This window comes from Numida meleagris, chromosome 14 (assembly GCF_002078875.1).
Source record: "Numida meleagris isolate 19003 breed g44 Domestic line chromosome 14, NumMel1.0, whole genome shotgun sequence".
Lineage (NCBI taxonomy): Eukaryota > Metazoa > Chordata > Aves > Galliformes > Numididae > Numida > Numida meleagris.
This window is the reverse complement of record NC_034422.1, coordinates 6,995,511-7,021,890: the sequence shown is the minus strand read 5'-3', so window position 1 is coordinate 7,021,890 and position 26,380 is coordinate 6,995,511. Positions and strand designations below refer to the sequence as shown.

Sequence of the window (26,380 nt, the reverse complement as noted above, 5' to 3'; positions counted from 1 at the left end):
TGTAGCTCTACAAAGCAGCTGCTCCTGTATTCAGACAAGGCAGATTCTAGAGCCCACGCTGCTGCAGGACATCCCCTGTTCAAAGCCCTCATGGAAGTCTCCCAGCTCCAGTCTTAGCTTTTAGTCTTCATGGAGTTGTTTCGTTTCATGTTCTGTACAATCATTCCTTCCTTTTTTTATGCACAAAAAAAACCCACCTTCAGATGGATTTCAGTGTATGGTTGTTGTTTGCAATGTTGTGTTGTTTTTTTTTGTTTCTTTTTTTTTTTTAAAGTATAACATGAAATAAATTAGAAGATATTTCATATTTACGTGAGTTGATTTATTACTTGCTTGAAGTTCAGTGGCTAGCATGCTGTCCTCGTGGGCCCTGGAGCTAGAAAGAGCTTTCAGTAAGAAGTACCACACATCATTCTCCCCCAGCTGTTAGCTCTGCCTCCTGGTGCCACTCACAGCCAAGGCACCAGTGATCTGCCTCTCGAGCTCCAGAATTCAGGCTGTAGTCTCAGCCAAGCAGGAGCTACACAGGTTGGCCTCAACATGAGGCAGCAGAGAGAGCAGAGGGAATTCCTGTATTCTACCTCTTCCCTTCAGAGCTGCCCAAATATGCAGCTGGAGGGAACTGTACTCTTAAGGAGCGAGCAGAATCTCAGCTCCTGGAATGGAGACAAAGCTTCTTCAGCAGCAGGAGACTGGTTTCCTCTATACCAAACCAGCATGTCCCTCTTAAAACACAAGTGTGGGCACCTGTCCCATTCACCATCACTTCTGTAGTCTCACTGCACTGCATAGCTGCTCTGCAGGGACAGTACTGCTTGAAGGTGTCCTGCCCCCATGGCTGTAGACAAGGAAGCAGCTTACTGGGATTTCCAGACAATGCACCAACTCAGGAACATCTATGCCAACCTCACAGCATATAAATGTACCTCTGCATGCTGCTTGAGAGGCTGAACTTCAATCACCTGCACTTCACGTAGTTTTCCAGGTTAGTACAGTGGCTCAAAGCACAGCATGGGGAAGTTGTCTCCTTCTGAATCCTTCCTGCAGAGCTCTGCTATAGGTTACTGGGTGCAGAGACTGACTTTTACATGAGCAGCTACTTAAACATTGCCCTTTGACAGCACGGAACAAGGATCGATGCATCCTGGAGCATTACAGCAAGGTGATGAATTTATTTAGGTACAACTGAATAGTTTTAAGCTATAAAAAAAGTGCCTAAAAGATGCAAGCAAACTCTCAAGTCACGGCAGCCCTATGGCATCAAAGATTGCAGGGGTGCTGCAGGTGCTGGCCTCAACCTGCAGGCTCCTTTCCATTCCCAGTGACCAGAAACTGGAACTGCTTCTCGTCAGGACTTTGCCTGGTTTGACACCTGGGATGGGAGAAAGGAGTCAGTAAGGTAAGTGTGAACACCGTGTCCTTGAGATTCCCATTTAACAATTGTTTCAACAAGTCAACAACTCTCTTCAAGGGCACTTTCTAGGACTTCACTGCGTTTCCCATAAGGGTTGAGCATTAGAAGGATCAGCCAAAACCATACTCCCAGTGCCCTGATGAGGCCTTACCACTGTGAGCTGTCCATCTTTGGCTTTAAAGACATGGGGCTCCGGCCCAACAGTGAACACCATTGTCCCCTCCTTCCCAGAGCCAATGCGAAACCGAAGGCTGCAAACACAGACAATTACTTCTGCAATGCTTTCCTCGCAATAGGCTTTACTCTAAGCCCACTTTATTTCTGTTCCCTTGGCAGATCTCGTTAGATTAGAAGATCAGAGCCCTTCAGCTTAGGTAAATTTCCTAAACAATTGCATTACACCATACAGCCCAGGAGGGTTTGATGAATGGAATGGCCTGCCTGGTCTGGGCACCTGAATTTTCCCGGTGCAATTAAGCATTAGAAGATAAGCAGATCTGACCTGGAGAAGACCACTGAACACAAAGAATCCAATTACAACTGAAACGCAAAGGCCAGAGAGAAAAGCTGGAACAGAGGTACAGGCTTCATACGCCAGTTCCAATTTCTGTATTGATTTGTGAGACGGGCTGCATCCACCTGCTGTTAGCTGGCGTGACCAAGGAGGTTCCTGCTCTCAGCCATTGCAGTCAGAGGCCTTCTGAGTTCAGGGAGAGGCGTTTATCCCAAAGTGACCCCCAGCTCTGCCCTGCAGGCTCAGCCAGAGCCAGTGCTAATGGGATCTGCTGTGAGGATACCGAGTCCGCAGCCTCAGGCCTGGGTCACAGCAGTAGAAGACAGATCCAACAGGTCCATGCTGTCTGCCTGCCTTCCTTACCTTCCCTGCACGACTTTAACAAGGTTCTGCTTGTTGGCCAGCATGCAGAGCTTAGTGATCGTCTCAAAGATGTGTTCACACTGAAGTATCACGTCTCCCTGGAAGCAAAATGAGGGGCACAAGGTCAGCGGGCATCACACCCACACGTAACCCAGCCAGCAGTCGTGCGCTCAGAGGAACTCCTTCCTGCGCAGCCCTGGTTGCAGAGCAATGGCCACCTACAAGCCTGAGTGGTTAAACATCCCTTCCAGAGCCTCTTTAGGATTCATAGCAACTTTGGCTCTGAAAAGAGAAGTGAACGCTTTCATGGTACAGCAACAAGGGTTCAAACGCAGAGCTGACCATGAGCTAGTAAAGCCTGGAAAGGGAATATTAGAAGCTTCAGCCACAAGACATCGTTTCTTACCACAAATTAACAGTGATATTTCGTCTTCCTACCTTTTGTTTATTGTCCTCAGGAACATGGATGACCACGATCCCATCACCCAGGTTACTGGTAGAAATACCTGCAGAAGAAACCCAAACATTTGAAGAAAAACAGCCATAGAGGGACACAACACGAGCATCACGGTCCTGGCGTTGGGTGCTGTTCTGGTGGGCAGTAATTCCAGCACTCATTTGTCCACAGATGGACATCTATTCTCAACAGGGACTCTGTATCTTCAAGCATAAGGAAGCAGTTAAGCAGCTGGACTAGGTGACCCTTCACAGCCCCTCCCAACTCACGTGATCCTATACATGAATTGTTTGTTCCATACATCCATGAAACCAGGATAATCAGCGTTCTTTGATGGCACTTGGAGATTCCTAGTCCTGCTGCCCTGCAACCACCAGCTATTTCCAGTTCCTTAATCCAAGCAAAAACAACAAACCAAACACAAACCCCACTGTAGGATTTTCACAGCCCTGTCCCCTCTAACTCTTAGGAACAGCACGCTAACACACAGCTGTTCCAGCCATTCTGCAGGAAAGAGCATTCTCACAGAAAGCATTGCTTCGAGCATCCTTGTTCAAGTGTCAGAAGCTCACGTCCCCCATGGGGTGGCCAACAGGATGAAGCCCCGCTTGGATTTGCACTGTTACCTTTCAAAGTGGCGTAGTCTATTTTCTGCTTGATCTTGGCCATTTCCACCACGTACGCCGAGGCCTGGGTCAGAACCAGCAGGCGCTCCCGCGCTTTGAAGCCGTTCCTGTCGTATTTGACCACGGGGGTCGCATACTGTGAATAAGGAGCTGGGATCAGCACCTCCCTCTGCAGCATTGTATGGGGCTGCAGGGCCTGGGATGCAGGCACAGCTGCTACAAGGCTGCTGAGCTCCAGCTTTCTTCCCTTACCTTCACCTTCTCGCCCTGGATGAGCTGCAGTACTTTGGGGTTTATATCGGTCTCTTCTGAGGATCAAAGCAGAAAGACAAAGTGAGTACAGGTGGCAGACTGCTGCTCCCACCAGCGGGAACACCAAACAGCTGCATCCATAGCCTAGGTCCCATTAATCCTTGTCCCATTGGATCACTCTTTTAAACCGATGCTTTAGAAGCCGCTCCTAAGTCTATTTCAGTGATGCTTTGCCTTCAGCATGCTTTGCACCAACAGAGCAAATCCCCAGGCTCACGTCTCCTCCCCCAGCAGCTCCAGTCCTCGGGACTGGCTCCCCATGCTGCGCCCAGCTCTGCTCCATTCAGCACTGTACACACACATCCCCATCAGTCCCACCCTTCTTTGCCTGGGTTTACAGCTCAGAAGAGATTCCAGGCACCCCAGCCTGACACAAGGTCTGGGGCACTGATCACCAGCAGCCAAACACAATGGGACAAGGGGATTGGAATGGTGGGGTCTCAACACATGTACTCACTCAGCCGCGTGTCTGCAAAGGGCAGGTTTATGCTCTGCTGGTAGCCCTCCTTCTTCCCTCTGAAAATGGCACTCGTGACAGCTTTTTGCTGTAACTTTTTAGAGAAGGAAAACCCTTTAGCCTCTCAGTTTCTCCATGAGTAACAGCAGCAGTTATAGTGTAGTGTAAGCTATGGGTAGCCCTGCCCTCTCACTCATGCAGCATGGGCCATGCAAATACTGCATTTCTTCCAGAATCTTTAGTATGCTCTGAAATTACACCAAATAAAGAGGTAATAAGGACTAAGCAGCCTTAAAGACCCTCTTGTTATGGATCTGTTCCACTTAGATGACATTCAGATTTAACACCAAGAGTTTAAGACCCGTGCATCTGTAGAACTGCCCCGTACATTGCAATCCCAGGCTCAGAAGCATTTGCTCAGCAGAAGGAGCAGTGGCTGTCAGAAGGAACAGCTTGCACCGTGGACAATTTACACACATCACACGTGCACAGCACCTTTCAACTTGCACACTTGCATTCCATGCACTAGTTACCTGCACTTTCCTCTCAGGAGTGACACCTCGGCAGTATTTCCGTACTAGGTTCCTAATGCAGATTTTCTGTAGCATCTCAGATGTCTACATTAAAAAAAGGTATAAAAAATCCAAAATGAAACATGGTTGTCAGAGCAGCTTTACAACATGAGCGAGGTCAGAACCCAACGAGGGGGCTGCAGCAAACCTCACCTCTTCCAGGATAGAAGGAGGTTGGAGCCAGCTCTTGTCCAAGACGTTCCTGGGAACGTGGTCTCTGAGCTTCATGAGGTATTTGTACTGCACCAGCCGCACAAATTCTATGTTCTCTGGGCACAGGGGTTTCTTCCGATTGATGAAACCCTTTATGAACCTACAAAAAAATATCCAAATCAGGACTTGCACGTTACACCCAAATCAATGAAAGTACAAGGCAGTCACAAGAGGGGACAGGCTAATGGATAGGGACAGTTTAGCAATGGGCACGAAGGTGCCTTGGTCTCCCCGCCCAGGAGCCACCATCACGCTGTGACCCACCACCTGCAGCCCTCCCCATGGGGATAGTTACTTCCTGATGATCTGAACAGCCCATGTCCTCCTCTTGGCCTCCTTCCGTGCCAGCGCACCTCGCCAACAAGCCTCCAGCTTGATAGCTGCAAGAGTCATGCATTTGTATCAGAGATCCTGTGCCATGCTGACCACTGAATTCATAGGGCAGGAATTATACTTGGCTCTTCCCATCAGCTGATCTTTACAGAACCATAGAATATTAAGGTTGGAAAAGGCCTCCAAGATCCCCAAGTCCAACCCCTCCCCATCACCCCATGCCCACTATGACCCTCAGTGCCACATGTCCATGTTTCCTTAACACCTCTAAGGGACAGTAACCACACACGTCCCTGGGCAGCCCGTCCCAATGCATCACCACTCTTTGGGAGAAGAAATTATTCCTAATATCCAACCTGAGCCTCTCCTGGAGCAACCTGAGGCCATTACTGAACCTAACACCCACAGAACCCCAGGGAAGCAGCGAGTTCTACCCACAATGAAATGGATCCATGACCTCTCAAGGCTACAGCTCCTACCAGAAAACACAGCCCTGAGAAGAGAACACTCAATTCCAGAACCCATACCTGCTTTTCTTTTCTTCTGGTAGTCTCTCTTCCCAAGGCATCCTTTATATTTGGCTTGTAGTCTTGAAACTGGCAAAGAAGCAGAGACGTGCTTGTACTTAACAGGATCCCTGAGGCTGAAGGCACAGCTCCTAACCTCAATGATTAGACACAGGAATTCCTGCACAGCCAGGTACAAAGGACCAACAAAGCAGGAATAAAGGCAGCCTGCATAGAACATGCCCTTCAGCATGGAGATTCAAGCAGCTACAATCAGGTAACACTCAGGACCATGAGTCTCAGCTCTCATTGCTGTGCATCTGGAGCCCACGAACACTGCCCACTCAGCCTCTGCTTTTCAGTCTATACAATAAAGGGAACTGGAACCATACCTAACAGGTGCTTTCTTATTTCAAATGCATCTTCAGTAGCAAACAGAGTCTTTGGGAAACGAATGAATATTTTGGTTCTGAAAAAGAGAGCCGGAATAAGTTATTTAGTGAGCCTGCATTGCCTTGGACTAGCAGGTCTAGTGCTGAGCCAAGGGAACCCCTCCCAGCTAACCCAGAGATGGAAGGGACTAGGCTAGACTCAAGCCCCATGGAAACACAAGCATGAAAAGGAAGTGGAAACGCATGTCTCTGGGACCCCTTGCCCCATACCTTTGGGGTGGGTTTAATTTGCCCTGTTTTAAGGTCATTAAGCAGAAGCCCTCAGGTTTGCAGACCCAGGTAGCGCTGCCCAAGGCATGTGGCCAAGCAAGAGCCAAGTTAAGGGACCTGTTTCACACTGCCACATCTTGCAGTTCTCTTGTGGGCTTGTGGTCACAGACAGAACGATCAGAATGGCAAGCACTGTGCAGCCAAACAACAGAGGTGAGAGCTAGAGAAAGAAATTTACCTTCCCAATTTGTATTCCTCAGGCTTATAACCAATGTGCTTGATGAGCCTCTCCACGCCTTCAGCTGCTGGCCCGTGCCAGTGTGGCCAGGTAGCAGGACATAGGGATTTATATCTGAAAGATCATCAGGACATCACCATAAACAAACTGATGTTGAGGTACTTCTCCCTGAGCAGCCCCCAGTTCCTACTCTCCATTCCAAGCAGATCAACGTGGGTACAGACCAAAACCACCTACAGATGTTACATTTGGTGGAGGCCCAACACCACTGCACCTTACAACTGGGACCAGACATTTAAACAAACCTTGCTCTGAAGCCCCCGTGGGAGGGCAGAGTCTGGCTACACAGGAAAACAGCTCTGCTCACCTTTGCAAGAAGTGCTCATACTTCCGCCGATAGGCAAAGCCAGCCCGTCTCACACGCAGGTGCTCCATCAGCCCCAGGTATTTCACCTGATGTCGGATCAGGCAATCATCAAACTTCCCTGCAGTAAGAACACACAGTCACTGATAAATACTGTCTGTGAAAGCTCACTCACACGTCCAGCTACTGGGAGAGATATGGAAGAAATGAAATCCACAGCTACCTTGCACCTCTTCATTTCATTACCTCAATAGTGTGCTCAGTGTAATGCCTTACCAGGCTCCTTGTTCTCATTTGGTTTAATGCATCGGACGTAAGAAGGCTCTTTGGACATCAGGATTTCTATTAGACTCATTAAGCTGTTTTTGAACTGGGTTGCGACCTAAGATGACATTGTAAGAAAGATGTCTCAGCTTTAGAACTCAAGCACTGCAGCCATCGAAGTCAACTCACTCACTGAGCTCCTCTTAAAACCAAGAGAAAGGCTGACATACGCATTAGCACAATTTAGAAACATAGTTAATCATGAGATAACTCGACAGAGTGCTTAGCTGGAGAATTTGAGTCTCTGCCATACATCTGGACACGCAAGGTAGCCCTCCAGAAACCAGAGGCTGCTAGATGCTGTGCTCAGAGCTCATTTTAGAATGATGCATTAATAACAGCAAGCTATGCCACACTGCTTGCTGCTGTCTCAGCAACATCTCTGTTCGCCTACCAGAAAGCTAAAAACACCCTCAAAAATAAAACAAATGCACTGAACTCAGGAGCAAAGACAGGGACAATGGTTAAATGAAGACTTGGGAAGTTAAGCCAATGTTCAAAGTTCAGACTGAGCATTGAACTCACAGTCTCTGGCCTCCTCCTGCTGTCCAGTTCTGACAGTAAAAAGCAGTCTCTAATGATTCCATTTTTAGAGTTGCACAGCACCTGAAACACAGTCAGTGAGAAACTGTCATATTTAGCATGCACACTCTTCCCAGGGTGCTGTAAGGACACAGAGATCCAAGCAACAGCCTCCAGTGCTAGAAGCCAAACCCAGAAGTGACCCCTTCACACGCATAGCTCTGGAGCCAGAGCTCAGGGATCTGCTAGGACAGCCAGCTCCGTACTGAAGACTGATGCACAAAATTTAAGGCCTAAAGCAGCCTGATCTCCCAAGTTCAAGTCACCAGGCCACCTATGGCTCCAGCATGAAGCTGCAGTATCTGCCCAGTAAGAGCCTTCCCATTGATTTTGATTTCAGCAGAGGACAGTGCTCTTCTATCTAGGCTTCAGAGGAATGTCAGATGCTAAGGAGAAGCATATGTTCCCAATTGCTACTGAGATTAAATATACCTTCTGCAAAACACTTCTTCTAGCAAGATGCTTAGTGGTACAGCATCTTCTTTTATTGCTCTCACCTCTTTCAGGTTTCTGTACAGGAGATCATTGTTCTTCTCCAGAAATCCTAAAGAGAAAAAAGGCTTTGTTCCATTGGGAGGCTGCACGCTCTATAGCACACGAGGGCAAGCACTGGCCTTGCTGGGAGCAGCTGGGTGCCACCCCAAGAACCCAGCACACCATATGGACAGCATCCTCGTGTGGAGTCTGTGTCCACATTCCACCTGCCACATTGGCAGAAGTGTGCAAGTAACGTCTAGAACCTCAGTCACACTCACCAACCGCACAGTACGTGACTTCCCCTGCGTAGTGAAGGAGGCGGAAATCCACCCAGTCAATGGATTTTCGTGTTTTCTGATCTGCAAGCTTGCGACTATGGGGAGGAAAAAAAACCACAAAGCAAAAAACACCAAGAGAAAAAGCAGCAAGCAGGTTTCGTCAGCTTATAGAAAGTCACCTGCGCAAAAAGCAGCTGCGTGACAGCTGGGAGTCTACTAAGTGCATGTTCCTATCAGTGTGGCTCTGATTATACAGTTATGGTCCATAATCAAGAGAATTACTTCTCCATTCTGAGCAACTAACAGCAAGTTTAGTGCTGGAGAATGGGAGTCATCAACAACAAACTCCCCAAGTATCTGCAAAGTGTCCGTTGCCATTTGGCAATGATCGCCCTGTCTGGAAGATGGGTTCTCCCTATAACATTCATTTAAATACATTCTCATTGCCTACATGAGAAGACGACCACCACTTCCCACAGCTTTAAACCAAAACCAGAGGGGAAGCATCATTTGAGGTGCTGCTCCCTAGAACAAGAATACAAATAAGAAGGAGGAATCAATGTTCTAAAGAACAGCAGGAAATTTTAGAGAGTAAGGATTTGGAAAAAAAAAAGAGCAACTTCTCAGTATGAATCTCAGCTTTGTAAGCAGCCACTAACAGCACAGAGCTGTGTCACAATAGCACATTAGTACATCAAAAGTTTCGTTCCAAGAGCACTGGCAAGCGCAGCTCCTGTTTAAGCAGAGCTAACGTTTCTATTTAACGCTTTCAATCATGCAGAGCAGTTTTAAGGCACATTGCAGTGACAAGGAAGTTGGCTACAGATTTTCCACTTAGCTGCGATGATCAGAAACACAGAAAGTGACAACTCAGCAGCACGACACTGAACTGATGATGAGCAGAAACCTTTCAGCGGGGCTCTGCTGGGAGCTGCCAGAACGGCCTCGCATCGTGTTTGCCAGCAGAACGGGATCTGCAAACATTGTGAGCTGAGTCCTAACTGAAGTGCTGCTCGTCTGAGGGACTCGAGCAAAGATATCTTTCTTTCCTCTTCAGATCTAAAGCTCACACATATATCCAAAATGGACTCTTGGAAAAATATTTACATTCACCATGAGGCTTTAGTGTCTTAGGCTCCTCTACGCAAGACCTAAGCTTTCCCTGGTCAGCGTGGGACAAAGCAATCCAATATTATTGAAGTCAGTCCCTTTTCTTTCCTTTTTCTTTTTGCACAATACATACAAGTGCAGAACAAAGCAAGACTCCCCAGCACAAGCTCCTCAATACCCCCAGACGTTGCAGTGGTAGACAGACAGGCTGCTTGATATTCTCTGGTACAGAGCAGAACTGTTTACTCCCCCAGTTCTCATAGAATCACAGAACACCCCAAGTTGGAAGATGCCCATAAGCATTATCGAGCCCAACTTCTACTTTGTTATGGGTAAGAGATGGAAGCGTTTCCTTTGTGGTAGGATACAAAGCATAAATGCATACGTCACAAAGTGGGCATGGTCTCCTACTTTCTCTTCCAGCTTTTCCAAGAAGCTCAAGTCAGTTGCTTCACCGGGTCGTAAGCACTCTTCATCCTGAAACAGCAGGCACCAGGTAGGACGCTCTGAGCAGACCATTCCCTCCTCAGTAACATTCAGCATCACGTTGTTAAGCAACACTAAAGAGTTTGGTTGTGATTTGACATGAGGCCTGCCCAATACAAGCAGTTTCCTGATTAAATGTAGAGTTTTGTCTATCTGAATTCAGCAGAACTAACAAAATAAATCAAGATAAATCAGGCCTGCCATTTTCTTCCAGATTTGGCAATGCCCTGCCTCACCCTTTATTGTTTATAGTCCATTTAAACAAAAAGATGACATAACTAGACCCAAAATCCAGACAGATCCAGGGGACTTCTTATCTGGATGAATCAGTCTTTGTTTACAAGCTCTATTTGTTAAGAACCTGAATAACACAGAACCACCACATAATTAGAAGAACTGATAATGAATCACTACAACAGAGCACAGGCAAGCATGATAATTTAAGTAGTACAAACCAGAATGGAAATTATTCCTTTATGCTTCTGCTCAACCAAGTCACAGATGATCTTGTTGTTAAAATATGGAATTGGTTCCCACTGGAAATAAGAGGAGAAAGAAGTATTTGGGGAAAATTCTTCCTCTTTCAGAGATGTGAATTAAGTCTAGGCCAAATTAAACTCCAAAAGGGTTACAGAATGAGATCCTTGGGTATCTTATACATCCCACAGGAGCAATATAGAGATGAACTCTCCAGATTTGGGAATGGTCTCCTGGGTAGAAAGAATGCAAGGGATACTGAAGCAGAATAAGCTTAGATAGTAACTATTTAAAATGAGATCATACATATACTCAAAGTATAGCTTTCCATGTGGGTAGAAGGAAACACTGCAATTAAGACAGGCAAGATGCCTTCTTCATTAATGAAGAAAAGCAATCCATGCAGTGGATGTTCAAAGGACACAAAAGGGTGGAGAATAATGAATTACCTCTATTCCTTCCATTTCATACTCCTCCTGCTCTGCCTTCAAGGTCATCTCAATCAACAGCTGCTGGAGTTTCTCATTGCAGTAGTTAATGCAGAACTGCTCAAAGCTTCAGAGTTGTTAAATGAGAAATATTTTTCAATTATTTCATGGACACAGTTCTACTCCCACCACCACCTACTGTTTTCCAGTTAAACAGTCCAATTCTCCGCAGATCAAAACTCAGAATTTTTATTAAAAACATCAAGATTTTTATTTACTTACTGAGCAAACCCAGTGCATTTGCAGCCCCCTGTGCTTGTTTTGCTGGAACAAGACTATGCTCAAGTCCTGTAGCATTCAGCACACGTTCCCATTGCCACAAGGACAGAATGCCCCCAAGTCTCAGGAACTGCTGTTACCTGTTTGTGTCCAGCACTTCAAAGCCATAGATATCCAGCAGGCCAATGACTGTCTTACGAGTTGAATCCTGTTAAAGACAAGTTGTAATTGTTGCTTCAGCTAAACCTTCCCTGCACAGTTCTGTGTTGTTTTCTTCACCTAATTTTAAACTTCCACTTTGAGATGCCAAAGGAGTGAATCACACCATTGTTAATGTTGGAAAAGACCTCTAAGGCCATCAAGCCCAATCATAAACCCATCATCACGAGGAGAGGCCACACTGAAGCAGGCAACTCACTACAAGTAGTATTTAAACACATCACCTTCCACACTCCATACCTAGCTGAACAGTTCCGCAACTCAGAGCTGTAGGATGACCCTACATTGCTGAGTGCGCATGGTATTTGGCCATGAGTGCTGCTGGGCCTCACTGGAGGAGCTCCAAGAGTGTAGGAGGACCCCAGACAAGGAACCAACCTTGTTGGCTAAGGAGCCATTAATTTTGTTGACCAGCCAAGTGAAAGTTCGTCCGTAAATTGCCTTCGCTACAGCATCCCGAGCATAGAATGCCAGATCAACATTCAACGGGCTGAGGACCTGAAAGTAAATAAATGTACATCAGATGCAATAAAGAACACACCTCATCACAGCAAATTTATGCAAAAATAGTTTGTAATTCTGGCATGGAGAACCAGCAACTCTACCTACAGCTTTGTTTACTGTTATTATTTCAGTCTGGTGCATCTTCATATGTCAGCAGGATTATGAAACCACATTTTGGAGAGCACTAAACATAGTAAAGTGAGGAAAGGCACTCCTAATTCCTTTTGGTTTTATTTTATTAAACTTATTATAAACTTCTCAAAGAACAGTTTACATCAGTGCTTTCCTCTATTTATGCCAACTGGTTTCCCAAGAACCACTCCAGGAACTAAACAAAAGGAAATTGTTTGGTTCAAGTGCATGGCTGCTTTCAAGTCCCTGTTCCTGGCTAATAGTTACTAGTTCATTCAGCCATAATATTAAAAACTAAAATAGTCCACCTATTAAAGTCTCAAGCTAGAATAGCAAGGTAATATGGAAGAGGAGAAAGACAGCCAAATTAATTCGTTTTAATTGAAACATCACTGGGAGCAGAGCTCCTTGCCTGTCCCTGCACTGGCTGCAGTGGTTCCAGCTGCTCAGTACCTCCTCAGAGCGGGCTTCAATCTTCCGATGGGTGAGGGCTTCCTGCAGAATGGACAAGTGGACACCCAGGAGCTGTAGAGAAACCAATACCGCACTCAGTATGGGCAGCAGGAGACTGTTTAAGCAGTACTGTATGATCACTAGGACACACCTCCTACAGCGTGAGATTGCTTAGCTATACAAACACCCAGCTCTTGCTATCATTCCACTTTGGTGAACAGACCCAAAGAAAGAAACAGCAAGGTTAAGGCTTTCTTTGTCTAGGAGGTGGGAGATACCTTTGAAATCCACTTGATCTGAGCGCCGTTGCGAATGATGGCATGTCCATTGCTATCTTCTTCAAACTGAATGTTCCCAAGGTGCAGGACACTAGCAACTATTCCAAAGAGATGCTAATAATGAGAGATATACTGTTAGAAAAAGAGTTCCCACATCTCCGTGGAGCGACGCTAATTCTCTCTGCTCGTAAACTCATCTCAATCCTTAGATACATCTCCCAAACAAGACTCTTTCCATCACTGGGATGGACTTTTGATCTCCGTACCTCCAAATCTTTTTCAGTGAAGTCGATGATAGAAAAAGCTTTGCGGACTATTTTCCAGTCATTCTTGTCATTAATAGAAAACACTTTGGCACATCGACCCTAGAAGAAAGATGAAATACTAAAATTCATTGGTAAAGTGATTTTATCAACAGCAAACACAGCCTGGCCATAATACTTCGTTGCCTCAGCTTGTATAGATGCAGTCTGCAGCTGTCTTGTAAGGTTATTGAACTCCTAAACCTGAAACCAACTCATTTGATCTGCTCTTTCAGCAACAATTACTTGAAACATGGCACTTGGATAGCTATTACCACCAAATAGTGGAGTCTTGTGAAGAGCACAGACTTGCAGCCATGTTCTGTTTTTATGGTAATAAAAGATCCCTACAATTCTAGCAGTAAAGTAGAGAGATGGCCAAATTCTCACCGACCTGGATGAGATAAGCATACTTCTGAGGGTTGCGTTCCAGCCCAAGCCAGCAGAGAAGATCCTTCTCTCCCCCCTCTAATAACTGGTAGAAGATGTGGAAATTCCTCTCTCCATGGTTTTGATGGACAACTCGGGATTTCTCAATCAGGTAACTGAGGATGTGCCCTCCCACTGGAGCTCCCTAGCAAAATAAAGCAGTTAGACCTACACCAGAAAGGTGACACCACCAAGATGCCTGTTCATCCAATGGAGGAGCAAGCAGCAGCACCAGGAGATGCACGTGACTACTGTTTCTTATCTGCTGTCTTTTTCTATTTAAGAGGTAGTAAGCACCAGCAATTCAAGATATATCTGAAGAGCTGTCTGCCCCTCTAGTGCAACTCACTCTTTATAACTATGTATATTAAAAATCTACCAAGTACTGGCAGTGTTGTAATGTAGGAAGCTTTCAGGATATAGAACTAGTTATCTCACTCACAAAATGCAAGACCTCTAAAAATAAGGTCAGAAATCTGCAGTGTTAGTAAGAACTAATAAATCCTGTGCTGCCTGGTATGCGTCCAAGAGTCTCACTGATAGAGCTTGTTTGAACAGCGGTTCATTAAGTTTGTTCTCACCTTAAAATCAAATTGGATGTCCATGTATTTCCCAAATCTACTCGAGTTGTCGTTCCGCAGAGTTTTTGCGTTTCCAAAAGCCTATGGATAAATAGATAAATCAAGTCACTTACAGAAAACCTTATAAAACAGGACAAAGGTTTGCTCCATCAGTCAATTCCTACTACAAAATTTAGTGGGATTGAAGAAACACAAACTAATGTATTCCATAGCTTTAATGTGGACATCAGCCAAATAAATTATGCCTCTTTCTAATGTGACTGTAAGCAACATCACAAGAAACTGTTGTATGCTGTACAGTTCCCTCATTCTCCCAGTTTCAGATATGCTCCTGCCTAAAACCAAGTTTACTATCACTTACTGTTTAGAAATGTTAAGTGGTTGTGCTACCAAGAGGCCTAATTTATGCTATTATTTATATTATGTGTGCAAACCATGAAAACAAGAGGCCACTCCCAGGTGCAATGGTACAAACAGGAAAGTCTCATGAAGGGATGCCATCAGCAGCTCTTCATCATTGCATCCATCCAGTTTTTACCTCCAGAACAGGGTTTGAGAGCAGCAGACGATCACGGACAACCTGCAGCTGCTCTGTAGTCGGACAGGTGACTGCATAGTACTGCAAGATCTTCTTGGAAGCCTCTGTCTTCCCAGCCCCGCTCTCTCCAGAGATGAGGATGAAGTGGTTGTTGTACTCGCTGCACATCACCCGGTAGGCATTGTCAGCTATGGCATATCTGAACAGAGGTCAGAAGAAGGATTCAGAGGGGCAGCATCCATTAGGAAAGGTGCGTACTCCCCAGCTAACATCACAGGCACTGGACATGTTGGGAAAGCAGAGCTCAAAACAACAGTATGCTACCCAGGGTCTCTCAGCCTCTGAGTGACACAGGAAGCTCAGTCTTTTTTCACTGTTGAAATAGGATTTAAATGGGCTGAATATGTTTACGGTGAGTGTTGCTTACTATTGACTCCTTCCATGGCAGAGGAGCCAGTTTTTATTCCAGTGGAAGAAAAACCCAACTTTTGCTTGTAGAGACAGATACAAAGATAATCAATAATGGAGCCTTCATCAAATATGCCACTTATGGAAGAAAAATGAGGAAAACAATAACAAAACCTACCAACCCCAACTCCACGTGCATCCCCTGACAATTTCCAACCACCAAAGAAAACTCCAGCTCAGAATTATGAATTTCCGATTTCCTTCCATGTCAGAAGCCAAAGCAGATAGTCTTGCAGGCAGCCACAGGACTATCTCAGACTTCCTTTCTCTACACTACCTTGTTTCCCTTTTATTCTCACAGCCAGCTAGAAGACAAATACAACCTTACCTACAGAAAGATAGGAATATTAACATTCACCAGACTTAACGACTCCGGATACACATCCTTGTTGTTTGTACACAGCACCACAGACAACATCCAGTATATTCATATAAGCTGAAGTCTTAAGGGTTCTACTTACAGATGTGGTGGCAGTTCAAAGAAGTTTACCCCTCGGTAAAGCTGCATCTGGGTCACTGTGTAGATATCCAGCTCTTTGTAAGGGTTAACTGATACAAGAAGAGTGCCAATGTATGTCTGCAGGGAGGAAACACAGAGGTGGGAAATCAGTATCATCACTAGAGAGACAGCTCCTTGAAGGAGAATCGTGTACATCAGGACATTATGGAAGAAGATGGCACAGAACTTGTGAGAAGAACAAACAAAACCAAAAGAAACCAGAAAAACCTCACCCAAAGCTTCACCATTTCCAAGCCTCAAAGCCAACACTAGACTTTCAAAACCGACCCTGTTAAGAACGGAATTGAACCATGAAACAAACGTAGAGCCTTACAGCATACACAATTTATTGTGTTTTGATATTCTACTGGGTGAGCACTCCGCTGGGCACCAGAAACATCTATCAAGGTTTATTGTCTCAGTGCTCAACAAAACCAAAGTTGGAAGAGTGCTCTCAGCAGCACTCAGACTGAAACAGGCACTTACGTAGATGAGGTTCTCTTGGTATCGCTTGCGGAGGTTGTTCAGGAAAGCAGCCTCACTGGTGTGGGAGTCCAGAAGCACAAAGTCCTGCACCCCAACTCTGTCCCGGGCTATCAGAGCCCCCTCCATGATGATGTCAGTGTTATCTTCCACCTCTTCCTTCTGCAACACAAGGGTTGCATGGTACAGACTTAGGAGAAAGCCAGTAGGTTCCCTAGAGGTCAACCAGTTCCTCCCCATAGCTCAGGCCAGATCAACTCAGTACAGGTAATACTAAAGCGCTGTGAACAGCTTCCCCAGAGTCAGCAGTTTCATATCAATGAGTACACAGAGATTCCTTGACAATCAAGAAGTTCGGGGCTCATTACTGTGATCAGAAAGGAAGCCCAGAGCTTCCAGCAGCTCTCACTGTGGGAACAGTTGTTTGAAACACAGCTCCAAAGATCTGGGTGTGACCTTGGACACATCATTATCTCCATCTAGACCAAGTAACTGCAAGGTTCACAGGTATCAGTGGAAGACACCAGGCACACTTTTGGTTTCTATGCCACCAGCAACTACCATACGCAGATAAGACCTTCCCACGGATACACCCATCAGAACTGAGAGTCCCCTGCAGAGGTGCATTTGACTTGACCTCAAACTAACAATCTCAGTCCTACAATACTACCCCGAGCAAGACCACTAAGTTACTACCAACGCCTTCCTCAAGCAGCTCTCAGATACGGGCAGCAGATGTCTCCACACACCAGCGAGAAAACTGCGACGTGAAAAACCCATCTATCGATCCGATAAAGCTGATTAGGTAGAGATTTGGAATAAAACTCACTAAACCTTTACTACCCTCCCCAACCTGCTTCTCAAAAGGCTGAAACAGGCAGAAAGGACATCACTGACAGAGCACAATTCCTTCGCACGCTCCACTTCCAATTGTTTATAATGAAATTTGACTTTATATTGAAAACACTGCTGAGGATCAAGCTCTTGTTTCAATGGCTATACAGATTAACCACTTACTCATTGCTTTTTAATTAAAAAAAGCTGATAATTTCATGTTAGCAAGCAAGATATTCTTTATTCTGTAGCAATAAACGTACCATAGGATGTTATTAAATATAAAGACATAGGGATCGCATATTTCATAGAATAATTCCTGCTGAAACACTTTCCTTACGATAGAAATTAACATTTTGAGCAACTTACCTTTCAGCACTCCTGGGCTTTGCAGAGACATGCACTCAAACCCAGCACGTTTGCTATTTCCATACTGCCCTCATGACACCGGAGTTTTTACATTTTGCTGCTCCACCGCTCAAGAGGTGAGCGTGTAAGGGTTTGAACATGCATTAAAAGAGAAGGCACAGTGCAAAAGGTTTCTGCTAAGTTTTGGCAAGCCCTGGCTTTGGAGGCTGGCTTCTCTAAGCCTGCATAGCTCTGCTGGAAGACAACAGTACGTCGGACACTGAAGGCTGGCAGATTTAGATGCAGAATTCCACAAAAATGAAGAGCTAAAGCCCCAGGCTCGTAATTCCCTGACCGAAATCAAAGAGCTCTCAGACAGAGATTTTAATTAGTCTCATTTTTAGTGCAGAATTTTTTGTAAGCACTCATCTATATCTCGTTAAAGAATAGTCTGAGCTTTGCACATTTATGCTCAGCAGTAATATTACCAAAATGCTATAGAGAAAGATGCTCTGACAACATGCTATTTAAATCCTAACCCAGTTTAAGAAAAGTCATACTACGCTAACTTCATACAAGGAATTACTGCCTTGCTTTCCTTTATTTTTGCCCTGAATAGCTGATACTCATTTTTTCACTCTGATTTGGCCACAGCACAGAGCTGGCTGACATGGTCAGAGCTTATCACTTTGGCAGAGAGATGTCCCATAAACAATGCTTGCTGGCACTACAGGTGGGTTTGTTCTGAGCAAGCACTCAGGACAACCTGAGCAAGAGAGAATTTTACCTCCTTTCCAAGCCTGGAGACATGAAAGAGGAAGGCTGAAACCACAGCAGCCATCTCACTGATCAGGTTTCCTTAACCTAATTCTTTCACTCGTATGTTAATTGCTAAGTGACCCTCTGTTCTCCGGCAGACAAAAATCCTATGCTCTTTTCTGGGCTGCTTTGTGCTCAGATTTTGAGCATTTCACTATCGCTGAGGTCGGGCAGTTTGACAATCACAGTATGGCTTACCACCCCCACCCCACTCCTGGGAGCTTTGTCCTTACCTGGTGTCATCCTCAGTAACAGATACTCTGCAGGACTCATCAGCAGTACACATTACCCCAGCACAGTGCTGCTGACTGCTCTTTTTAAAAAGGATTGTTTTCCTTTCCTCATCACTTAACTATAAGCACCAGGAGATTTCTTTCTTGCCTACTGAGACGCAAGCTCTACCAGAAAACCTATCCCTGGCTGCAGTGAGGGCTTCATTTTTCCCAAAGGGATTTGCCTATCGACACTAAAAGCCACAAGGAGCTAAACTGGATCAAAACAACTTTGCAAGACATGTGGCTCGAGCAGGGACTAAAACAAGGTCAAGAGCAACACAGCAGCGTGTTAGGCAAAGTTTGTAATACAGAAACATGTCCTGGCAAGAAACAGTTATTACAAATTGCATTGAAATCAAACAAACTTTGGAAGATTATTACTCATCTTTGCTAAAGGCTCAGAGCTCAATTTCAACAGGCTCCTCAGTTAATGTTGCAGTTTCTTTGATTTAATGGCACAGAGCTGAAGAGGTCAGTGTGTAGAGGAAGGAAAGGAACAGTTACAATGCCACTGTTATTTTGGAAGCACTGAAGTAACAAACCATGCCACACACCACCTCCCATGCAAACACAAAGAGGAGGGAGCTTTAGGCAGGCACTGTCTGTCCCAGAGCACCTTTCACACAACCTCATACCCAGACCCTTAGCCATCAAACTCCAGATCTATTGGATGCGTCCATAAGGACCAACCTCCACTACAACAGCAGAAATCTCCTCGGGGCTCCTCCGCTCTCCCCCAAACCATCCCAACCCAATGAGATGCTGGATTCCTTTAGCACCACCCTCCACATTCAGAAGCCCTTTTTCCTCCATGCTTTACCTCTGTCACCCAAGCAGATGTGCCATCTCCTGCCAACTCCTTCTCCAAAACGTGTTTCTTCCATGAAGAGTTAACGGGGCTGGAGGGAAGGCCCGCTGACACCACGTATCGTGTGTCCTGTTTGCATGCCTTCCTCCTCAGGCAGGGATCGTAACATCCTCGCTCTTTAATGAATTATCTAACACGCGGTCAACAGTCGATCTGTGATGAGTTTTATGCCTAAGGACTCATCGAAAGGCACTGTAAAATACCACCAAAAGGTGGAAGTTTGAGTCTGAGGGCAAAGAAATAGACTCTAACCCTCCTGGCGCATAATTCGAGCAAATCCAGGTACAAACCACCACTCCTGAGCAGGCTCATCACTTCCAGCAGTTCCCGGCTTCGCTCCCCACTAGAGGTCACTACGAAACCCATTTTAATCCGCAGTCGAAGTTTCCGAAGGTTTCCCCCAGCAACAGACGGCTTCCCCCTGCTCCACCACCCCAAAATGGCTCCAGCCTGGACTGCGGTCAGTGCTGGCTCCCAGTGATGCCAGACCTTTCTTTCCCCCCCTCCACCCACGCAAGAGACAGCCATAACAAAGGCTATTTTCCCCACAGTTACTTCTCTGCGTAAGCAGCCAACAGAATGAAATTTGGGCAGCATTCAACCCACGAGCAGCAGTGAGTGCCCTCTCACTTCATACTCCCTAGGTGATGCTCTCAGCCCCATTAGGAGCTCTGTATTTAAAAGCTTCACACCCAAGTCCAGCCTCACTAAGTAAGAAAGATGTCCTTCAGAAGGAGCTCAGAGCAAGCCAAGAATCCACCTACAGACCACAAAATCGCTGTGCCTCGTCTTATAGCAACATCAAGGAGTTAAATATCTTACCTCGTGGCTCAGAGTCATTGAGGAAGAAAGGTGAACAGTAAGATCTGGGAAGCCGAGTAGAACAAAAACATTTTTGGTTTGTCCTCAGCTAGATTGTAACAGGAACACTCAAAAGACATGAAATTTTAAAGCCCAATAATTGTATTTCTAACAGAGGGATGGAAAACCACCTGTTCAACATCTGTTTCCCAACAGAATCAATCAGTTTTTGCTAACAGGGCCAGATAATTCTTACTGACAAGAGCACACTTGTGGTACAATCTCTGCAGTAAGGCTTCCCACCCCCACTGACAGCCAGAGCCTCATTTAACTCTGGACACAGCCACCCTAAGGCACAGCCCAGTCTATTTGTTCAGCTCTGTCTCCAGCTGGCATCCTATGGAATCCATTGTGATACCCAACTTGTTCTTCTGTCGTTACCCTCTTGAGATCTAAGCAAATGAAGTTCATGCCACAGGAATGCAGCGCAGTAAGCAGGCATCTCTGGAGCCATCTGATGTAAAATAGAAGCGAGAGTCTCAGGCCTGCTCAAGACAGATGAGCTTGGAGTGATACCACTAACAGATTCCTTTAGGAACGTCAAAGCTCTGTTTTGGAAATAGTCATTGACTGCAACGGGCAGCGCTCCTTGACCCGGTCCTGCACCCCTTGTACTCAACAGGAATTTGCTCATTAAGGCTTGTGAAAATGGGATGGAGGCACGGCAAGGGTTACAGCAAAGAAACTCCTTGGGCTCTGCTGCACTAAAGGTTCTCCAAAGAGATTGTCCAAAAGGGCAGTGACAGAACCTGACCATATAGAAAGGGGTAAGAAAGAGATGTCCTGAGACAGAGTCAGTACAGCTGGAAGCAGAGGCTGCTTCCCACATGGCCAGGTCAGCAGGAGAGGAAAGGTGGGCCCCAGCAGTCCTATGTCCTCCTTCATATCCAGCAGCAACCCCAAGGCCAGGCTCACAGTGTGCCGTGGTGCTGGTGGAAGGGCTGCACACAGCTGCTCTGAGAGGAGCCTGGACCCCTCCCTGCCCTCCTCAAGGGGCATTTGGAGTCTGCAGCCATCACGGAGGAGGTACTGCTGCATGCTTGGCAATGGGACTTGGGGCGATGCGTTACTGCACCAGAATAATGGCAAGCCCGGGGAAACGCTTTCCTCCTGCTGTAGAGGCTCTGGTGTGGCTCGTAAGAATTAATCTGTTCAGACTAATTTTCAGATAAACCTGAAATGCACATAAAACCAAGAGAAGCAGATCAGATGCGCACCAAGTAACCATGCTACATCTGTATGACTGCAGCAGAAAAAAAGACTTTCTTTTTTTTGGTGTTTCAGTGAGACCAGCCCCTGTGTCTCTGGAAACCTCTACCACATTTATACAGAAACCAAAGCACTGCACACCGACTGTACTTGGGAACACGGCAGCAATGCCAAAGAGCGATGTCTCGGGTCTGTAAGGCAGCACTTCAGAAGCACATACAGTAGCTTGGGATGTCCCAAGGCAGCAGAATTCATAAATACAATTATACTGTGGAAAAATTTACACATTGTAACCTAATTTTTTTTCAAAAGAATACAGAATAAGAGGGTTTTAAGGTTAATCAACAGCCTAGGGAAACGCCAACAATTCTTAAGGCCTCTTGTCTGTATCCAGGGAATAGCCCACTATAGACTTGTTAAAGGGTGACTGTCTGTCTTTCTCAATAGAAGAGAGGTCGAGGTGAACTACTTCACTTTCATAAATCAAAAGAGAGAAAAAAAGTGAGAAAATCTCTAGAGTTCAAACATTTCTTTAAAACCCAAACTTTAAATACTAAATGGGCTTCATGGCTGCCATTTTGAAAAACATTAGTTTGCCAAAGGACCCTTTTGATTTCTATTCGAAATGTAAGAGCTCACAGATAATCCATTGAGAATCAAGCCCCCACAAAAGGCTCTCTGAAACAATCGTGGTGCTTGTGAAGGACAACATTTTTGTGCGCAAAATAAAACATTTTAATGCGCTACAATCCATTACACATATATTCCTCCATTTCCTTTCAGTAATTATTCATTAGAAAACATTTAACGTCACTGCAGATTTCACACTGGGCAGTCTGCACACAAAGGAGAAGAGTTGGCCCATTTATAAGGGACTGAGGCCTTCTTTTCTAATCTGAGAAACTCCAAGGAGGTGGGGGCTGCTGGACACAACGGGCAGGCTAAATTGTGCGGTTAACGGTCAAAGCCCCCCTGCCTACTTTGACACTCATTTAAAGATGACAGCGAACAATAGAGATTTGTTCTTAGCAACTCTTTCTTGTTATGCGGTCTACATGGGCTAAGCCGGGCAGCTCAACGCGCCGAGCTGCTCCTGGTGCTCGGTCCCACCTGCCACCGCTCGCCCTCCTCGAGCTGTGTGCTCCTCAACCCCCCCCCCGGCCCCATCCTTTCCCCACTTTAACACAATGAGACAGGTAAAGAATATCATTAAAGAGAGTCCCATTCAGCGCGTCTGCTTTAATAAAACAATTGCCTGTCGGGTTCATATGAGCAGCTCACATTTTGGGTTAGGGCCAGTAGTCCTGCTCCTCCGAGCCAGGTTGGTGAAAGCAGTGCTTCCCAAAATTCCCAGCCCACCTCTGAGCTTCCAGTGCTCCCACGTTGAAGCACCGTCAGCAGGCACCAGTGCATTAAGAGTACTTGACTTACAGGGCATAACCTTTTAACTGGCAAAACCACTACAAACCTGCGAGGAATGATCACTTCCCTTTATCAGCTCAGTTTGTGTTCAGCAGAAGTTCAGCCAGTTCACCCCAATACACCAACACAAATCCCGAGGGTAGAACACTTTGCACATCAGAAAGCAAGGAAAGGTTGGCCTGCATGATTGCATCTCTCAATAGGTGTAGAAACTGGAAGCAAACTAGCTGGGCAATACCTGGGGCAACAAATCCAAACCAAGATTTCAGCACAAGGCCCCATAGTAAAAGCCATTATCTCTGCATCAGAGCCCAGAACCATAGAACTGAGTTGGAATGAACAGTTAAAGGTCATCTAGTATAACCCCCCTGCAATGCACAGGGACACCCACACCTCCATCAGGTGATCAGAGCCCCATCCAGCCTGACCTTGAATGCCTCCAAGGACAGGGCATCCCCACCTCCCCGGTAATCAGTGCTAGTGCCTAAGCCCCATAGTAAAAGCCATTACCTCTGCACTGGAGCCCAGAAAAATCAGGGGTTCCTCTGGCAAATGCTGCAAACCGGTCACCTGCACAGGCTGCAGTGCAAGATCCAGTCCACATGAATTACAGCAAAGGTCACCCACACGCTCATGTTAATTTACAGCATGTGCTTACGCTAGGCCTGGCTTGTCAGGCTTGAAGAAGCACCAGATGCCAAGGCTGCAGTCTTGGATGCAGGCAGGGAGAGCTCAGAGGGTTTACTTGAAAAGGCCGTGAGCTCAGCCTCATTCTCTAGCTGCAAGTTTATTGGCAAATACGCTGTTTCAGCAGAGCCTAGAGAGGCAACCACAACACAGCAAGGGAACGTTCTTGGGAATAAACAGCAAGCCTCCCTCAAAGTCAACCCAGCAAACATCTTTATCCAACTTCCCTTGTCGGTTTAGCTTTCCTGGACCACCACAAAGCACTTAGCTAACAAGCATTTCAATGCAATAGTCAAGCACGAAAATGCTTTGCTGATAGGACGAGTCTGGTCACAGGAGCTAAGAGAACATGTGGGAGCAAGTGACAGCACTGCTGTTCACTTGTCACCAGGATGGGGACAGAGGAGAAGGAAGGATCACTAGAGGAACATAGAGGTCTAAGTAACTTTCGCTCCATGCTGGGTACAAAGCAGAACCACTCACCACTTCTCCAGGCCCTCTTCTTCACTGACCACAAAAACACCCTCTGCTCTCCTACTTCCAAGTAGGTGATAGTTAGCTCCTTCCCTCCTCCTTGGCCACACCACTCACCCTAAATAACCTCAGATACAGTTCTCCTTCTCTTCCTTCAAGCAGGAGGAAAGTCATTATTCCCCATACAATGCCAACCAGGCACCCAGGCTGCTAACAGAGCAGTCCCTTCTAACTTAGCTGGAGCACATACTTGCATAAAAGCTTACAAAGAGCTCAGGACTTACTCTTACTTCTTCCACATTGCCACAAGACATGGCCTAAAACAAGCCAAGCAGAAAAGGAACAAATCAACCTCCACTTTCTGAAACAGAAAATTACTCTCTAACTGCATTACACACTGCTACAGCAGTAGAGGATGGAGAGAGAAGTGACTCAGCTGCAAATCCTATGGTTAAAAGGCTGACAAAGGGAAACGTAATCATCTGCAAAAGGGAAAACCTGCTAAAACAGGTGTACTAAGTACAGGGAGAGGAAAGTTTTAAAGCAGCAACGAAATGGTAATACCACCTCAGCTGTGATCCTTAACGAAATGACTGCTGTGGTGCAGCTGGAGTAAAATCTATTCCTTTTTCCTCCCATAGAAAAGAAGAAAGGTTTTGTTTTAATAAACTAGCAATATTTAAGAAGGAAGTGCAATATGAAAGAAGTAATCTAATGTATATTGGAATTATTTGTGCTAAACAGGGGTAAGAGAAGAAAGAATCATAGAATGGTTTGAGTCAGAAGGGACACCCAAAGGCCACCAGGTCCCACTGCCTGCAGTGCACAGGGACACCCACAGCTCCATCAGTGCTCAGAGCCCCGTGCCCTGACCTTGGGTGTCTGCAGGGATGGGGCACCACCACCTCTCTGGGCAACCTGTGCCAGTGCCTCACTGCCCTCAGTGTAAAAGCTTCTTTATATCCAGTCTAAATTTCCCCTCTTTTAGTTTGAAGCCATGTCCCCTTCTCCTATATATAGGTATATACAGAATATACAGAACTTGGTTTGCTACAAGCAGATTTTTGTGTTTAATATTTGAATTTTAAAAAATAAATTCTCCTCAAATGGCATGACTAACTGCTTTCACGAGTTAGATGGTAATGTAATTGCAGGCTAACAAATAGGAGACCAATACATCAGCAGATGCTTTTGTATTTTATTACATTGCATCTTAGAAAACAGTATGAAATTCTTAGATTTGCACATTTGTTGGAATCAGGTGTTACTACTGAAGTCCACGTTCTTGGCTGTCTTGAAAATAAGATCTGCCCTGGTGTTCCACCCGCAGCCATCGGCATGCTCAGACCCGGGGCTCTGTACAGTGCCTGCCTGTCCCTGCTTCGTATGGAGCAACAATTATCACAGTAATGAATGCGCTCAGCCCACTTGCTGTAATTCTGTCTCTTGTCATTAATACAGTAAATAACCAGATAGGGAGTCCTGTCTGAGGATAAAAATAAAGGCTGTGCCAAACTTGAACCATATGCAAGTTGCTGTTCGGTCCCCAACAGCTCGCATGGCAGATAATGTCGCCTTTGTCTCGCTTTTCATTCTGTTTGTAAAATCTCCATTTCCACGGCAGGTGGCCACATCCCCTCCCCCCGGCCTGGAGCAGAGTACCCAAAGAGCCCCAGGCAGAGCACAGGAGGAAAGCTTGGTTCTAAGCAGGAGAAATTCCTCCACACCTCGCAGCAGCTCTGCAAACCCAAAGATAAATGCTTATCAGATAGGAAGATGTTGCTCGTGTCCCTGGTGGTTTGCAGCCCGTTAAGGAGCTGCTCCAGGGATAAGTTGCATGTGACATGCCAGCAGGGCTTGGGGACACCAGAGCTGTGTCACAGCACCGGGGCTCACGAGTTGGTGAGATATGTGATGGGGACGCACGGAGCACATCGCCCAAGGAACCGCTCATGGGTATATTGGGATTACTGCGCTAATTTCACAGCCTTTAAAGCGGACCTTCAGAAGGAGAAACTGGGAAAAAGGAGCAGGATATTCTGCTCTGGGTGTTTTGGAATGAGAAATGCAGGTCTTGGCTGTGTGTTTGGGAGGGTGAATAGAGAACAGGCTGGTTTCACACCAGCAGGGCCCACAAAGAGGCACGGGGCTGTCTGACATGGGAAAATGATTTTTCTTCGGAGCGTGTTTTTGGTCTGGTAACTGCAATTTATGTCAAATATCTG

At 45.9% G+C, this 26,380-nt stretch overlaps 1 protein-coding gene across 6 annotated transcripts; it reads right to left on the bottom strand.

Annotated features, from left to right (window-relative positions):
* On the bottom strand, positions 718 to 24,651 carry MYO1H (myosin IH). 6 transcript variants are annotated; one of them, XM_021413400.1, is made up of 33 exons: positions 24,440 to 24,651; positions 23,505 to 23,573; positions 16,362 to 16,520; positions 15,838 to 15,953; positions 14,909 to 15,107; positions 14,371 to 14,451; positions 13,755 to 13,934; positions 13,325 to 13,423; positions 13,059 to 13,172; positions 12,781 to 12,852; positions 12,070 to 12,189; positions 11,613 to 11,680; positions 11,215 to 11,320; positions 10,744 to 10,824; positions 10,188 to 10,279; positions 8,693 to 8,787; positions 8,435 to 8,481; positions 7,881 to 7,961; positions 7,308 to 7,413; positions 7,035 to 7,152; positions 6,668 to 6,781; positions 6,160 to 6,236; positions 5,789 to 5,857; positions 5,224 to 5,308; positions 4,869 to 5,028; positions 4,677 to 4,760; positions 4,144 to 4,237; positions 3,627 to 3,682; positions 3,375 to 3,510; positions 2,730 to 2,797; positions 2,292 to 2,389; positions 1,566 to 1,665; positions 718 to 1,372 (listed from the first exon to the last, which is right to left on the bottom strand). In XM_021413400.1, the coding sequence occupies exons 1-33, from the start codon at positions 24,467 to 24,469 to the stop codon at positions 1,349 to 1,351; spliced, it is 3,198 nt and encodes a 1,065-aa protein (XP_021269075.1). In that variant the 5' UTR covers positions 24,470 to 24,651; the 3' UTR covers positions 718 to 1,348. The 6 variants fall into 6 exon arrangements, with proteins under 6 accessions (XP_021269075.1, XP_021269078.1, XP_021269077.1 ...); XM_021413403.1 differs by lacking the exon at positions 23,505 to 23,573 and adding an exon at positions 19,455 to 19,694 and having other exon boundaries at positions 719 to 1,372; XM_021413402.1 differs by lacking the exon at positions 23,505 to 23,573 and having other exon boundaries at positions 719 to 1,372.

Excerpts from the sequence above, each read along its gene's own strand:
- MYO1H (XM_021413400.1), bottom strand. The coding sequence starts at position 24,469 with ATGTCTTGTGGCAATGTGGAAGAAGTAAGA. Across the intron at positions 11,321-11,612 it reads GAAGTGCTGGACACAAACAG|CTTTGAGCAGTTCTGCATTA; the intron begins GTAACAGCAGTT and ends ACAACTCTGAAG. Across the intron at positions 4,761-4,868 it reads CTCCTTCTATCCTGGAAGAG|ACATCTGAGATGCTACAGAA; the intron begins GTGAGGTTTGCT and ends TTTTTAATGTAG.